At 45.7% G+C, this 18,477-nt stretch overlaps 1 protein-coding gene across 19 annotated transcripts in view; it reads right to left on the bottom strand.

Moving 5' to 3' along the window:
- The window catches only part of ank3b (ankyrin 3b), a 692,976-nt gene extending 675,856 nt beyond the window's left edge, over positions 1-17,120 (bottom strand). For all 19 annotated transcript variants that reach the window (XM_082965026.1, XM_082965032.1, XM_082965030.1 and 16 more), the window contains exon 1: positions 16,860-17,120. In XM_082965026.1, coding sequence (XP_082821152.1) covers positions 16,860-16,895 — 36 coding nt within the window. In that variant the 5' untranslated portion in view covers positions 16,896-17,120. The remainder of the gene's footprint in view (positions 1-16,859) is intronic.
- Positions 17,121-18,477: the final 1,357 nt, after the last annotated feature.

Below are 18,477 nucleotides of genomic sequence, written 5' to 3'. Positions count from 1 at the left end.
CTTCCTCGGCCTCAGAGAGGTTTTCCTGTGTGATTTATCAGCAGACATCTTAATGGAGAGATAAGAGCAGACTGAAAGACATACAGACAGACGGGAGCCACCCTGACAGAGGCTGTGGCCCTGCTTGAAGACCAGACAGACAGACAGACAGACAGACAGACAGACAGACAGACAGACAGACAGACAGACAGGCAGACAGGCAGACAGGCAGACAGACAGACAGACAGACAGACAGACAGACAGACAGACAGACAGACAGACAGACAGACAGACAGACAGACAGACAGACAGACAGACAGACAGACAGACAGACAGACAGACAGACAGACAGACAGACAGACAGACAGACAGACAGACAGACAGACAGAGTTGGACCCACCTTGACAGAGCGCCATAAGGCTGTGGTCAACAGTAGTCCACTATACTATAGTGCGCCATAGGGGTGTGGTCAACAGTAGTCCACTATACTATAGAGCTCCATAAGGCTGTGGTCAACAGTAGTCCACTATACTATAGAGCTCCATAAGGCTGTGGTCAACAGTAGTCCACTATACTATAGAGCTTCATAAGGCTGTGGTCAACAGTAGTCCACTATACTATAGAGCTCCATAAGTCTGTGGTCAACAGTAGTCCACTATACTATAGAGCTCCATAAGGCTGTGGTCAACAGTAGTCCAAAATACTATAGAGTGCCATTTGGGACACAGGGGGAGACTCATCACGTGATGCTGTGTTATTAGGTGATGGTTTGATTCTTCTGTTTGAATGAATTAAAGCTGTTGTAGTCCTCTCTCTGTGTTTCAACAGGAGCCTCACCAGTCTGCCCTCTGCTGGTGAATAGAAGGAAAGACATACAACAGTTCGCAACAAGATGGAGATAAACTGAGGCTGTTAAACAAAACCTATACTAGTGAAGCATGGTGGTGATGATCAGGATAGCTGATACCAAGCTGCTCTGAGGTCTCCAGAACACAGCTGTGGTCTGATGGGGATGGGGATGGTCAGGACAGCAGATACCAACCTGCTCTGAGGTCTCCAGAACACAGCTGTGGTCTGATGGGGATGGGGATGGTCAGGACAGCAGATACCAAGCTGCTCTGAGGTCTCCAGAACACAGCTGTGGTCTGATGGGGGTGGTGATGGTCAGGACAGCAGATACCAAGCTGCTCTGAGGTCTCCAGAACACAGCTGTGGTCTGATGGGGGTGGATATTGTAGAGAACACCGTCCGTTTCTCTCCCTCATTCTGGAAAGAACATTTTTTTCCCGTCGCCACGGAGTGTCTGTGTTCCTGTTGGCCCCAATATGTTGTGACAAGGGGGTGCAGGAGCAGTGTAGCTTGGTGGACAGCCTCAGTTGTTCTCATACCCAGGCTGACAGCTCATCAGGACCATGGCTGTGTCCCAAAATGGAACCCGAGCTTTTGGTCAAAAGTAACACGCTATGAAGGAAATAGGGGCATATTTGGAACGCTGATTAAATCCACACGAATGCTCCTACCAGGATGCACCTGGAGCCACCGGTAATATGATCCACTAGTCCACCATGTCTGTGTTGTTGACTGAACATGGATCTGACTAGTCCACCATGTCTGTGTTGTAGACTGAACATGGATCTGACTAGTCCATCATGTCTGTGTTGTAGACTGAACATGGATCTGTCTAGTCCACCATGTCTGTGTTGTTGTCTCTGAACATGGATCTGACTAGTCCACCATGTCTGTGTTGTTGTCTCTGAACATGGATCTGACTAGTCCACCATGTCTGTGTTGTTGTCTCTGAACATGGATCTGACTCGTCCACCATGTCTGTGTTGTTGTCTCTGAACATGGATCTGACTAGTCCACCATGTCTGTGTTGTCTCTGAACATGGATCTGACTAGTCCACCATGTCTGTGTTGTAGACTGAACATGGATCTGACTAGTCCATCATGTCTGTGTTGTTGTCTCTGAACATGGATCTGACTAGTCCACCATGTCTGTGTTGTTGTCTCTGAACATGGGTCTGACTATCGTTTCTCCACAGCTCCAATCACAACCCAGAGAGGGGAGAGTTACTTCCTGTCATTACAGGCATGTTCTTCTAAGTGCATCAACAGGTCATTACAGAAAGAATATCTGCTGTTGCAGTTACTTAGTTTAGGCCTCGTCCAATCACCTGTTGGTCCAATCACCTGTTGGTCCAATCACCTGTTAGATAGATTAGAAACGTGAGGAGACCTGAGAGCTTCAGGATGTCTGTGTTCATTATGGTCCTCTGCCAGTCAGTCATATGGGCTCTGTGTGTCACGTCCTGGCCAGTATAAGGGTTAATTGTTATTGTAGTTTGGTCAGGATGTGGCAGAGGGTATTTGTTTTATGTGGTTCAGGGTGGTGTTTTTCTAGAAGGGCATTTGATTTAAGTATTCCGGGGTTTGTTGGGAACTGTTTGAGATTCATGTATTCTATGTTTAGTCTAGGTAGTCTGTTTCTATGTAGAGTTAATTGGGGTGGACTTCCAATTGAAGGCAGCTGTGTGGTGTTGCCTTTGATTGGAAGTCCTATATTAGTTGGGTGTGTTTGTCTGTGTGTTTGTGGGAGATTGTTCCGTGTATAGCGTCAAGCCTTACAGGACTGTTTATTGTCGGTGTGTTTCTTTTTGTATACGTGTTTATTTTGGGTTTGCCTTCTTCCCTTATAATAAAGAAGATGAGTATACACATACCTGCTGCGTTTTGGTCCTCCATTACCAACGACAACCATGACACTGTGTTCATTATGGAAGGCCAGTCAGTATATTTTACATTTTTTATTGAACCTATATTTAACTAGGCAAGTCAGCTTCTTATTTACAGTGACCGCCGACCAAAAGGCCTCCAGCGGGGACGAGGGCTGTGACGAAACACACATGACGACCATAGAGACACCACAACACTACATAAAGGGAGACGACCATAGAGACGACCATAGAGACACTACAACACTACATACAGGGAGACGACCATAGAGACACCACAACACTACATACAGGTAGACGACCATAGAGACGCTACAACACTACATAAAGGTAGACGACCATAGAGACGCCACAACACTACATAAAGGGAGACGACCATAGAGACACCACAACACTACATACAGGGAGATGACCATAGAGACACCACAACACTACATAAATGGAGACGACCATAGAGACACTACAACACTACATACAGGGAGACGACCATAGAGACACCACAACACTACATACAAGGAGACGACCATAGAGACACCACAACACTACATAAAGGGAGACGACCATAGAGACACTACAACACTACATACAGGGAGACGACCATAGAGACACTACAACACTACATACAGGGAGACGACCATAGAGACACTACGACACTACATACAGGTAGACGACCATAGAGACACCACAACACTACATACAGGGAGACGACCATAGAGACACTACGACACTACATACAGGGAGACGACCATAGAGACACTACGACACTACATACAGGGAGACGACCATAGAGACACCACAACACTACATACAGGGAGACGACCATAGAGACACTACAACACTACATACAGGGAGACGACCATAGAGACACTACGACACTACATACAGGTAGACGACCATAGAGACACCACAACACTACATACAGGGAGACGACCATAGAGACACTACGACACTACATACAGGGAGACGACCATAGAGTCACTACGACACTACATACAGGGAGACGACCATAGAGACACTACGACACTACATACAGGGAGACGACCATAGAGACACTACAACACTACATACAGGGAGACGACCATAGAGACACTACAACACTACATACAGGGAGACGACCATAGAGACATAACATCACTACATGAAAGGAGACCTAACCTGCTGACCACACCGCTGGCGTCGCCTGCGTTGCAAAATAAATGTAAACGTACAGTTGTAGTGGGAAGTTTACGTCCACTCAGGTTGGAGTCATTAAAACCCGTTTTTCAACCACTCCACACATTTCTTGTTAACAAACTATAGTTTTGGCAAGTCGGTTAGGACATCTACTTTGTGCATGACACAAGTCATTGTCACGCTCTGACCTATGAGAGCTGTTTTTTTCTCTGGTTAGTTAGGTCAGGGTGTGATATGGGTGGGCAGTCTATGTTTTTTGTTTCTATGTTTTGTTCTTGTTTTATATTTCTAGGTTGAGTTTTGGGTTGATCTCCAATTAGAGGCAGCTGGTTCGTGTTGTCTCTAATTGGAGATCATATTTAAGTTGGGTTTTGTCTATGGTGTTTTGTGGGTAGTTGTTTTCCGTTTTGTGATTGCTGCCTGACGGAACTGGTTGCTGTCGTTTTTTGCTTCTTTGTAAAGTGTTTCATTTTTTCATTAAATAATAATCATGAGCACTCAACACGCTGCGCATTGGTCCCCTTCATATGACGACTGCCGTTACAGTCATTTTTCCAACAATTGTTTACAGACAGATTATTTCACTTATAATTCACTGTATCACAATTCCAGTGGGTCAGAAGTTTACATACACTAAGTTGACTGTGGCTTTAAACAGCTTGGAAAATTCCAGAAAATGATGTCATGGCTTTAGAAGCTTCTGATAGTCTAATTGACATAATTTGAGTCAATTGGAGGTGTACCTGTTTATGTATTTCAAGGCCTACCTTCAAACTCAGTGCCTCTTTGCCTGACATCATGGGAAAATCAAAAGAAATCAGCCACAACCTCAGAAAAAAAATTGAAGACCTCCACAAGTCTGGTTCATCCTTGGGAGCAATTTCCAGAAGCCTGAAGGTACCACATTTATCTGTACAAACAATAGTACGCAAGTATAAACACCCTGGGACCACGCAGCCATCATACCGCTCAGGAAGGAGACGCGTTCTGTCTCCTAGAGATCAATGTACTTTGGTGAGAAAAGTGCAAATCAACCCCAGAACAACAGCAAAGGACCTTGTGAAGATGCTGGAGGAAACGGGTACAAAAGTATCTATATCCACAGTACAACGAGTCCTATATCGACATAACGAGAAAGGCCGCTCAGCAAGGAAGAAGCCACTGCTCCAAAACTGCCATAAAAAAGACAGACTACGGTTTGCAACTGTGCATGGGGACAAAGATCTGTCACGTCCTGACCATAGTAAGCTGTTATTTTCTATGGTAGAGTAGGTCAGGGCGTGACAGGGGGTGTTTGTCTGTTTTTGTATTTCTATGTTCAGTTTCTAGTTTTGTATTTCTATGTTGGTGTTGTTTGGGTTGATCTCCAATTGGAGGCAGCTGATCCTCGTTACCTCTAATTGGAGGTCATATTTAAGTTGATGTTTGTCCCACTTGTTTTTGTGGGTGATTATCTTTTGAGTAGTGTGTTTTCCTCTCTGCGTCACGGTTTGTTGTTTTTTGTGTTTCAAGTAAATGTATGTATTGCATTTAGTTTCACGGAATAAATAAATATGTGGAATTACGAACACGCTGCATTTTGGTCCGATCCTTCAAACAGCCATGACAAGATTGTACTTTTTGGAGAAATGTCCTCTGGTCTGATGAAACAAAAATAGAACTGTTTAGCAATAATGACCATTGTTATGTTTGGAGGAAAAAGGGAGAGGCTTGCAAGCCGAAGAACACCATCCCAACCTTGAAGCACGGGGGTGGCAGCATCATTTTGTGGAGGTTCTTTGCTGCAGGAGGGACTGGTGCACTTCACAAAATAGATTGCATCATGAGGAAAGAAAATTATGTGGATATATTGAAGCAACATCTCAAGACATCAGTCAAGAAGTTAAAGCTTGGGTCTTCCAAATGGACAATGACCCCAAGCATACTTCCAAAGTTGTGGTAAAATGGCTTAAGTCAAGGTATTGGAGTGGCCATCACAAATTCCTGACCTCAATCCTATAGAAAATCTGTGGGCAGAACTGAAAAACCGTGTGCGAGCAAGGTGGCCAACAAACCTGACTCAGTTACACCAGCTCTGTCAGGAGGAATGGGACAAAATTCACCCAACTTATTGTGGGAAGCTTGTGGAAGGCTACCCGAAATGTTTGACCCAAGTTAAACAATTCCAAGGCAATGTTACCGAATACTAATTGAGTATATGTAAACTTCTGACCCACTGGGAATGTGATGAAAGAAATAAAAGCTGAAATAAATAATTCTCTCTACTATTATTCTGACATTTCACATTCTTAAAATAAAGTGGTGATCCTAACTGACCTAAGACAGGAATTCTTACTAGGATTAAATGTCAGGAATTGTGAAAAACTGAGTTTAAATGTATTTGGCTAAGGTTTATGTAAACTTCCGACTTCAACTGTATATTACTATAGATGTGGATCTCTAATAATACCACCATTCTGTACATTTAGCTTTTCCTCTTAGATTAACAAAATATAGACAAGTTTCCAATATATTAGAAACCAACCAAATGAACTTGATCAGTCACATGACTCTGCGTAATGTCGTGCGTCACCACTTCACAGGAGCGCCATTTCAATGTATACTTGTGTTTTTTTGTGGTTTTTTTGGCAGAAATGCTTTTTGGAACATGTGAACTTTCATGTGCCTTAATAACAAATGTGTACGCCATCTGTAAATACAAATACAATTGTTAAATTACGAGCCTAGTTGGTTTAGCCACAGAAAAAGCCAGCAACCTTCCCTCTAGCCATGATTGGCTGAGATAATGAGTGGGCTGGACATGCCGAGAGATGAGTTCTGATTGGTCCGCCATGTAGTGCGTTTCTGTCTATAACATGAGCTGGTCAGTATGTGTAGGTCATCCTTTCTAACGAGGCTTTTAATAAATATATCACATAGTAGAACAGAATAAGTGTTGCTCTCCACTTTCTGGAGGACCGAGTTTAGAAATCAGTGGAATTAGAGTATGATAGCTAAGGAGATGGAGAAAATTCTGGCGTTTGATTGCAAATATGCAGACGGAGTCAAAAAGAGAACACACAGAAGGCTGTTGTATAAAACACCTGTTACATCTTCAAACTAAGGGCGACCATGGTAACCGTGACAGAGAGGGAGAAGCGTCCATCCATACCTGTCTCCGGATTACATCTTCAAACTAAGGGCGACCATGGTAACCATGACAGAGAGGGAGAAGCCTCCATCCATGTATACGGGTAAGATAGTCTAGCTAGCTACATTTTCAGATATTACACGTTTCACATTTATTCAGAAAGTCGTTTTCATTTCAAGTTAAAGTGTACTGTTAGCTAGCTAGCACACGTTAGCTGGCTGGCTAGCTAGCTAACGTTATGTGTATGATCTGTGTAGTAATATTATTCGTATCTCAGAGCAATTTGCATTGCTAGTTATAGCCTAATGTTAGATAGCTAACATTGAACCTGGTTGGTTATCTACCTGCAGATTCATGCAGGGTAGTAACATCATGAGTTGGGATTATGTTTAATTGTTTAGCTAAATAGCTAGCTAAACAAAAGACTCCACTATGCAAGTAAACATTTCAATAGAATATTCACGATGTCACTGCGACAACTGTTGATAGACGTAGCTGGTAAATTTGCTCAATCTACTCTGATTTCAGAGCACTCTGGTCTGAGTCTGACAGAGCACAGAACCACTGGCAAATTTATGAACGATCAACACCCGTTGAATATGGTCGGTGTCGGTAAACATTGACAAAAAAAGCATAATTAAATTGTTGCCAGCAGCACAGTTACAGTCACCAACGCTCTGGATAACATGAAAACAGCCTAACCAGCTCTGCTAGGGGGAGTAAAATGGTCAGAGTGAGGTGTTCTCTCATTATGTGTCTGGAAGTAGCTAGCAAGCTAGCCAACATTAGCCACTTATGTTGGGTGATTGACTGCTGTGAGGTCAGAATGCTGGGATCAACCCTACTCCTCGGCCAGAGTATATCCAGTGTGAGATCAGAACGCTGGGATCAACCCTACTCCTCGGCCAGAGTGTCCAGTGTGAGGTCAGAACGCTGGGATCAACCCTACTCCTCGGCCAGTGTCCAGTGTGAGGTCAGAACGCTGGGATCAACCCGACTCCTCGGCCAGAGTGTCCAGTGTGAGGTCAGAACGCTCCAAATGGACAATCTGACAACGCTCTGAGTTTACGAACGCCCAGAGCACACTCTGGCACTCCAGATTACATTTATGAACACACCCATAGTATAAACCAGCCTTTAGTCTTGAAATCGTTGGTTGTTTAGTACACAGCCTCACATGTGAATCCTTAAAGAGATGGGTGGGGTTAAAGCTTAAGACGGTGTGAACGATGCTGAATGGGTGTAGACAAAGGAAGAGCTCTCCAGAAGGTACCAAAAATATTCAAGGGCCATTTTCTCAAAAGTGAGGTTACAAGTTTATCAACTTTCAAAGCAAAAATACTTTCCCATTGTTCCTCAACTGTAGTGTCTGATAGACCATTTTCTAGCTCTTCTACTTCTCTCCAATGTAAAATACACCATTTCAAATGTTGCTACATAAGACTGAACCAGTCGGTCACATATACTTTAATGATTGTCAGCGTGAACAACAGGCTCACAGAGGAAACCAACCCAATACAATATAACTAGTGTGACGTTCGTCGTTAGGAGGAGACCAAGGCTGGCTAGCTGGGTGTTGGGGTTCATCATATTTATTGATAAATGAGAACCAGAAAAAAAACAATACAACGAACGAAAAGCTAGGCGTACAAACACATGCAACACAAAGACAAGATCCCACACTGAAGGAGGGGAAAAAGGGCTGCCTAGGTATGAATCCCAATCAGAGACAACGATAGACAGCTGCCTCTGATTGGAAACCATACTAGGCCAATCAAAGGAAAAAAAATAACATAGAAATATATGACATAGAATGCCCACCCCACACCCTGACCTAACCAAACAGAGGAAAACGTCTCTCTCAGGTCAGGGCGTGACAGCTAGTGTCAAAGAGACACTACCAAATGGCACCCTATTCCTTATATAGTGCACTACTTTAGACCAGAGCCCTATGGCACCCTATTCCTTATATAGTGCACTACTTTAGACCAGAGCCCTATGAGCCTCCAGAGAGAGAGAGAGAGAGAGAGAGACACTACTTTAGACCAGAGCCCTATGAGCCTCCAGAGAGAGAGAGAGACACTGCTTCTACAGGTCTGAACAGAAGCCTCTGATGGGCTGATAGGTAGATAACACAGTATTAACAGGAAAGAGGGCTCTGACAAACAACAACAATGAGATAACCTGGTGAACGCGTCCCAAAAGGCACCCTATTCCCTTTATATAGTGGGAACAGAGTCCTATTTGGGACGCGGCCTGAGGCACTAACATGTGGTGATTAGATTTACATTTACATTTACATTTAAGACATTTAGCAGACGCTCTTATCCAGAGCGACTTACAAATTGGTGCATTCACCTTATAATATCCAGTGGAACAACCACTTTACAATAGTGCATCTAAATCTTTTAAGGGGGGGTTAGAAGGATTACTTTATCCTATCCCAGGTATTCCTTGAAGAGGTGGGGTTTCAGGTGTCTCCGGAAGGTGGTGATTGACTCCGCTGTCCTGGCGTCGTGAGGGAGCTTGTTCCACCATTGGGGTGCCAGAGCAGCGAACAGTTTTAGATCACCCATATGCGCTGATAAAGGTGTATTCTACCTGTTACAGTCAGGAAACCAACCCATTACATTACAGTCAGGAAACCAACCCATTACACTACAGTCAGGAAACCAACCCTTTACATTACAGTCAGGAAACCAACCCATTACATTAGTCAGGAAACAAACCCATTACATTGACAACACATGACTTCTTCTATGGGTTCCCTGTATCTACCACCAGACTGACCTGATATCAGATCATGATGAACCACAGTGAACCCATCATGAACCCTGTATCTACCACCAAACTGACCTGATATCAGATCATGATGAACCACAGTGAACCCATCATGAACCCTGTATCTACCACCAAACTGACCTGATATCAGCCAGATCATGATGAACCACAGTGAACCCATCATGAACCCTGTATCTACCACCAAACTGACCTGATATCAGATCATGATGAACCACAGTGAACCCATCATGAACCCTGTATCTACCACCAGACTGACCTGATCTGCACACCTCTACCCACATGTCTGTGTGAGACCCCACTAAACAGGAAGAGACCTCCCAGCCACCACTAGTCCACTTCACTAGAGACGGACAACCAATCAGAGGTTGACGCCTCCTGACCTGGTGAAAGAGAATCATTGAAGAATGATCAAGAGGCTGAACAAACAGTACTAGGTGCATTGGTAAGGCTGTATACGCATCAGAGTGTGTGTGTGTGTGTGTGTGTGTGTGTGTGTGTGTGTGTGTGTGTGTGTGTGTGTGTGTGTGTGTGTGTGTGTGTTTTTTAATTCAGGTCTACCTGTATTATACAGTTCTGTAATACTTGTATTTTTAATAATATCATATATTTGGTATGATATGGCACTTTCACCATCGGATCACCAAGACCTGTAAATACATCGACACTCTGAACACATCAACCTGCCTTCACAAGGTCCCTGTTTTACAATGACATAATCAGAGAGTGTAAACGGATGTCTGGTTGCCTCATCTCAGTAAATAGACAGAGATTTGTAGTTTAACAAGTCATTGCATGGATAGATTTTGTTTTGGCCACGACTTGGACTGGACTCCAGACTCAACCCGTTCTACTGGGGACTCGACTTGAGACTCAGACCTCACGACTTGGACTGGACTCCAGACTCAACCCGTTCTACTGGGGACTCGACTTGAGACTCAGACCTCACGACTTGGACTGGACTCCAGACTCAACCCGTTCTACTGGGGACTCGACTTGAGACTCAGACCTCACGACTTGGACTGGACTCCAGACTCAACCCGTTCTACTGGGGACTCGACTTGAGACTCAGACCTCACGACTTGGATTGGACTCCAGACTCAACCCGTTCTACTGGGGACTCGACTTGAGACTCAGACCTCACGACTTGGTTCTTTTAAAAATATATATATATATTTCACCTTTATTTAACCAGGTGGCCAGTTGAGAACAAGTTCTCATTTACAACTGCTACCTGGCCAAGATAAAGCAAAGCAGTGTGACACAAACAACAACAACACAGAGTTACACATGGAGTAAACAATAAACAAGCCAATAACACAATAAACAAGTCAACGACACAGTAGAAAAAAAAGAAAGTCTATATACAGTGTGTGCAAAAGGCATGAGGAGCCTCTAGTAACAGTGACTTGGCTCCACCTCTGCTGTACAGCGGACAGGGTGACATCAGGAACAGACAATATCTGTATGACTGTCGTAGAAACAACTGGTCCACTCATATAGAACAGACTGCCTTTCCCCACCATGACACCAAGGATGCAGCCCAAATCACACCCTGGTCTCTGTACATCTAGTATAAAGTAGTGCACTGTATAGGGAACAGGGTGCCATCAGGGACGCAGGCCCCGTCTCTCCACTCTGCGACTCTGGATCAGCAGGACTGACAGACGGATCTTTCATTCCTCTGCCATTGTCTCCAGAGCTGTATCAGCCTCCGCCAGTCACCAGCAGCACATGGGGCTCTGGCATCAGAGCAGGTCAGCCCGTCACCAGCAGCACATGGGGCTCTGGCATCAGAGCAGGTCCGCCCGTCACCAGCAGCACATGGGGCTCTGCATCAGAGCAGGGCATCACCGCACTATTACATTTACATCATTTAGCAGACGCTCTTATCCAGAGCGACTTACAAATTGTGCATTCACCTTATGATATCCAGTGGAACAACCACTTTATAATAGTACATCTATATCTTTTGGGGGGGGGGGGTTAGAAGGATTACTATATCCTATCCCAGGTATTCCTTAAAGAGGTGGGTTTTCAGGTGTCTACGGAAGGTGGTGATTGACTCAGCTGTCCTGGCGTCGTGAGGGAGCTTGTTCCACCATTGGGGTGCCAGAGCAGCGAACATTGCATGTATAAACTATCTGTTTATCTCCAGAACAGAACCGGCTCAGGAGGAGGACGAGTCACAACGCTATCGCTAGGGTCACTACAATGCTACGACACATGACTGGCCTACCAGCCTTCTCGCCAATGCTATCGCTAGGGTCACTACAATGCTACGATACATGACTGGCCTTACCAGCCTTCTCCCCAACGCTATCGCTAGGGTCACTACAATGCTACGACACATGACTGGCCTACCAGCCTTCTCCCCAACGCTATCGCTAGGGTCACTACAATACTACGACACATGACTGGCCTTACCAGCCTTCTCCCCAACGCTATCGCTAGGATCACTACAATGCTACGACACATGACTGACCTTCCAGCCTTCTAACCCAACGCTATCACTAGCGTCACTACAATGCTACGACACATGACTGGCCTACCAGCCTTCTAACCCAACGCTATCGCTAGGGTCTCTACAATGCTACGACACATGACTAGCCTTACCAGCCTTCTCCCCAACGCTATCGCTAGGGTCACTACAATGCTACGACACATGACTGGCCTTACCAGCCTTCTCCCTAAACGCTATCGCTAGGGTCACTACAATGCTACGACACATGACTGGCCTACCAGCCTTCTCCCCAACGCTATCGCTAGGTTCACTACAATGCTATGACACATGACTGGCCTTACTAGCCTTCTCCCCAACGCTATCGCTAGGGTCACTACAATGCTACGACACATGACTGGCCTACCAGCCTTCTAACCCAACGCTATCGCTAGGGTCACTACAATGCTACGACACATGACTGGCCTACCAGCCTTCTCCCCAATGCTATCGCTAGGGTCACTACAATGCTACAACACATGACTGGCCTACCAGCGTTCTCCCCAACGCTATCGCTAGGGTCACTACAATGCTACGACACATGACTGGCCTACCAGCCTTCTCCCCAACGCTATCGCTAGGGTCACTACAATGCTACGACACATGACTGGCCTTACCAGCCTTCTCCCCAACGCTATCGCTAGGGTCACTACAATGCTACGACACATGACTGGCCTTCCAGCCTTCTAACCCAACGCTATCACTAGCGTCACTACAATGCTACGACACATGACTGGCCTACCAGCCTTCTAACCCAACGCTATCGCTAGGGTCACTACAATGCTACGACACATGACTGACCTTACCAGCCTTCTCCCCAACGCTATCGCTACGGTCACTACAATGCTACGACACATGACTGGCCTTACCAGCCTTCTCCCCAACGCTATCGCTAGGGTCACTACAATGCTACGACACATGACTGGCCTTCCAGCCTTCTAACCCAACGCTATCACTAGCGTCACTACAATGCTACGACACATGACTGGCCTACCAGCCTTCTAACCCAACGCTATCGCTAGGGTCACTACAATGCTACGACACATGACTGACCTTACCAGCCTTCTCCCCAACGCTATCGCTACGGTCACTACAATGCTACGACACATGACTGGCCTTACCAGCCTTCTCCCTAAACGCTATCGCTAGGGTCACTACAATGCTACGACACATGACTGGCCTACCAGCCTTCTCCCCAACGCTATCGCTAGGTTCACTACAATGCTACGACACATGACTGGCCTTACCAGCCTTCTCCCCAACGCTATCGCTAGGGTCACTACAATGCTACGACACATGACTGGCCTACCAGCCTTCTCCCCAACGCTATCGCTAGGTTCACTACAATGCTACGACACATGACTGGCCTTACCAGCCTTCTCCCTAAACGCTATCGCTAGGGTCACTACAATGCTACGACACATGACTGGCCTACCAGCCTTCCAACCCAACGCTATCGCTAGGGTCACTACAATGCTACGACACATGACTGGCCTACCAGCCTTCTAACCCAACGCTATCGCTAGGGTCACTACAATGCTACGACACATGACTGGCCTACCAGCCTTCTAACCCAACGCTATCGCTAGGGTCACTACAATGCTACGACACATGACTGGCCTACCAGCCTTCTCCCCAATGCTATCGCTAGGGTCACTACAATGCTACAACACATGACTGGCCTACCAGCGTTCTCCCCAACGCTATCGCTAGGGTCACTACAATGCTACGACACATGACTGGCCTCACCAGCCATCTCCCCAACACTATCGCTAGGGTCACTACAATGCTACGACACATGACTGGCCTTACCAGCCTTCTCCCCAATGCTATCGCTAGGGTCACTACAATGCTACGACACATGACTGGCCTTACCAGCCTTCTCCCCAACGCTATCGCTAGGGTCACTACAATGCTACGACACATGACTGGCCTTACCAGCCTTCTCCCTAAACGCTATCGCTAGGGTCACTACAATGCTACGACACATGACTGGCCTTACCAGCCTTCTCCCCAATGCTATCGCTAGGGTCACTACAATGCTACGACACATGACTGGCCTACCAGCCTTCTAACCCAACGCTATCGCTAGGGTCACTACAATGCTACGACACATGACTGGCCTACCAGCCTTCTTACCCAACGCTATCGCTAGGGTCACTACAATGCTACGACACATGACTGGCCTACCAGCCTTCTAACCCAACGCTATCGCTAGGGTCACTACAATGCTACGACACATGACTGGCCTACCAGCCTTCTCCCCAACGCTATCGCTAGGGTCACTACAATGCTACAACACATGACTGGCCTACCAGCGTTCTCCCCAACGCTATCGCTAGGGTCACTACAATGCTACGACACATGACTGGCCTTACCAGCCTTCTCCCCAACGCTATCGCTGATGTCATTCTCCAGTTAGTGCGTTGTCATGTTTTCTGAAGCACTAAGAGAACCAGAGAACGAGACTGTTTGTCTCCCAGAATGGAACGGCCTTAGAACGAGGACGTTACCACACTAGGTCACTGACATGGTTCACCAACCAGCCTTCTCCCTAAACGCGCCGCTGACGTCAGTCTCTAACTCCCACGCAGGTCCCAACTCATTCCACGGAGGGTCGAGTGTCTGCAGGTTTTCGTTCCTCCCTTGTACTTGATGACTTCAGGTCCCTAACGAGTAAAGAAGTCCCCTCCCCTGGCCGACTAAGCCCTCCATGGAATGAGTCTGCCCCCCCCCCCCCTAACCTCCACTGTTTCTAAAGCAGAAGGAGAGACAGTGATATTAAACACGGGACTTCAGAAGTGCGTTAGTAAACAGCACCACTCAAGATGCCATGAAGATGCAGTCAGCGGGCAATCTACAAGTCTCCACAGGCCAAACCACAAGTCCCTTTTAAGATAATCTGTGTTCCAAATGGTACCCTATTCCCTATATAGTGCACTACTTTAGACCAGGGCCACTACATAGGGAATAGGGTGCTGCACTACTTTAGACCAGGGCCACTACATAGGGAATAGGGTGCTGCACTACTTTAGACCAGGGCCACTATATAGCGAATAGGGTGCTGCACTACTTTAGACCAGGACCACTAGATAGGGAATAGGGTGCTGCACTACTTTAGACCAGGGCCACTACATAGGGAATAGGGTGCTGCACTACTTTAGACCAGGGCCACTACATAGGGAATAGCGTGCTGCACTACTTTAGACCAGGGCCACTATATAGGGAATAGGGTGCTGCACTACTTTAGACCAGGGCCACTATATAGGGAATAGGGGGCTGCACTACTTTAGACCAGGGCCACTAGCATAGGGAATAGGGTGCTGCACTACTTTAGACCAGGGCCACTACATAGGGAATAGGGTGCTGCACTACTTTAGTCCAGGGCCACTATATAGGGAATAGGGTGCTGCACTACTTTAGACCAGGGCCACTATATAGGGAATAGGGGGCTGCACTACTTTAGACCAGGGCCACTACATAGGGAATAGGGTGCTGCACTACTTTAGACCAGGGCCACTACATAGGGAATAGGGTGCTATTTGAGACATAACCATAGTCATTTCCAGGAAACTGTAATTCAGCGACACCATTACCTCAGAACCTGTTTCTCCAGAATCTTGAGTCCACTAGGATCTAATCTTACATCCCAAATAGCACCCTATTCCCTATATATATAGGGGCACTTCTTTAACCAGAGCCCATAGGGCACTATGTAGCAAATAGTGTACCATTTGGGACTCTTACCCTAGAGCAAGGCTTTTAGTTTGTTTGTTCTCTCCCTAAAACCACTCCTTGACTTATAGACACTAGAGATGACTGGTGTTGAGGTCCCTTTATAGCCACAGACTAGATCAGCCATTAACTCTGTGTTTAGTTAGATCAGGCTGAATGCTGTGGAGGCTGTAATGAGGGATTACATTCAACAACTAACAACTATTCCACAATCCTATCACTTTATTGTGTTTCACTACCAAGGTTTTCCCTATCAAATATCATTATGTGGATGTCAATGTCATGTACATTTGCATTATAACCGTTTATAACAGTATAACTGTACAGTGAAGCTACATGTGCAGCTAACAGATTAGCATAATAACACGACGCCAAGGAAAGTCTGCAGAAAATGTTTGTGTGTGAATTTACTGAACAGTGAATGAGCTTCAATGTAGGTTATTAACCGAGAAGAACAGAGCAGGGAAAAAGAGTAAAGTCCCATATGAACAGGCAAAAGTTGACATGTCAATTTACTTGTAGTTTATATATATATATATATATATATATATATATATATATATATATGTTTATTAAGGTTAGGGTCTAAATCCTGCGTTACGGACGGAATAAGTGAAAGCAAAACTTTCCCTCCACGTTGTTGCGACACATAATACTGTAGTCCAGTTGCTAAATAACACAAAACAAACTGTGTGTAATGTCAGAAAGCGGGATTATTCTCCATGACCAGCTGTATAAATGTTAAATGTTAAATGAAAGTGTTTTTCCTCAGCAGTGTACCTGTTTCCAGGTAAAGGAAGGTCCTCACCTGTGGGTCTCGGCGGTCACCTGAGGTGGAAGCCATGTTGAACAGCTCTCTACTCCGCTGCTCAGACTCCCAGTCGGATATAAAATATGAATTATCACACAGCTATAATATTATATTAATATTATTATTAAAATCCCGACATCAAGTCCTTCGTCTTCAACAAGTTTCGCGCTCGAAGGTCCTGATATTTCCCGGGCAAAACGCTCTGTGGCGCGAGACGGGCTGTAGTGGCATTCTATGGAGCGTGCAGGTAGAGTTGCCTGGCTCAGTTATTACCCAGGGAATATTACCCAGAGGGTATTACCCAGGGTTTATAACCCAGGGGTTATTACCCAGTGGTTATTACCCAGGGGATATTACCCAGGGGGTTATTACCAGGGGGCATTACCCAGAGGGTATTACCCAGTGGTTATTTCCCAGAGATTATTACCCAGGGGTTATTACCCGGGGATTATTACCCGGGGTTTATTACCCAGAGGTTATTACCCAGGGGTTATTGCCCGGAGGTTATTACCCAATAACCCAGGGGTTATTACCCATTGGTTATTACCCGGAGGTTATTTCCCGGGGGTTATTACCTGAGGGTTAGTACCCGGGGGTTATTACCCAGGGGTTATTACCCGGTGGTTATCACCCAGTGGTTATTACCCGGAGGTTATTGCCCTGGGGTTATTACCCTGGCTGACTCACTGGTAGGTGTATAGTTACTACCCGGTGGTTATTACCCCTACTGGCTCACTGGTAGGTGTATAGTTACTACCCAGTGGTTATTACCCAGTGGTTATTACCCTGTGGTTACTACCCAGTGGTTATTACCCCGACTGCCTAAAACATGTTTGGAAAATAATTCTAACAAAGATAGTGAATTAGCTAAATATGGGGTTCTGGGCATATTCAGCAAACAGGTCGGCCTATCTGTCAAATAGCCTAATAATTTCATATTTTTATTATGAATAATTAGAACGTTATTTCTCATGGAAAAATATGATATAATTTGTATATTAACAAATGTCTGTGATATAAGGGTTTGTTGTCCTAACACCCTCCTACACTACGTTACAGTGTGGTCATTATGTTTCTGGACCTCTAGAGGGTGCCAGAGTACAGCATTTAGGCCGGTCAATTCCACTGTTGACGACTGTTGACCCCTGTTGACGACTGTTGACCCCTGTTGACGACTGTTGATCCCTGTTGACCCCTGTTGACGACTGTTGACCCCTGTCGACCCCTGTCGACGACTGTCGACGACTGTCGACGACTGTCGACCCCTGTCGACGACTGTTGACGACTGTTGACCCCTGTTTACCCCTGTTGACCCCTCTCTAATCCTGTTATATCAGCACAGAGAGCACTCATACTATGGCTTCCCTGTCTCTATATTTATGAACACTGGGGAGGGAACTATACTGTTGTAATATATGATAGGGTTTGATATGCTACACGTTACAAGGAAACCATAGCTTCAGTTAGCATATTTGTTGTCTGCTTACTGTGAGTGTTTATCGAGGTGCAGCTGTGAGTTCTGCAGAGCTTTAGTCTCAGTTACGGTGCACCTCCGTACAGCGAGCTAGACGGACTGCTACAACAGTAGAATAACCCCATTGATGAGCAGGGGGCC

The sequence above is a fragment of the Salmo salar genome, chromosome 18 (assembly GCF_965601325.2).
Source record: "Salmo salar chromosome 18, fSalSal1, whole genome shotgun sequence".
In the NCBI taxonomy this organism is placed as follows: Eukaryota; Metazoa; Chordata; class Actinopteri; order Salmoniformes; family Salmonidae; genus Salmo; species Salmo salar.
Note: the sequence above shows the minus strand (reverse complement) of the source record. Positions and strands in the feature narration are given on the sequence as shown.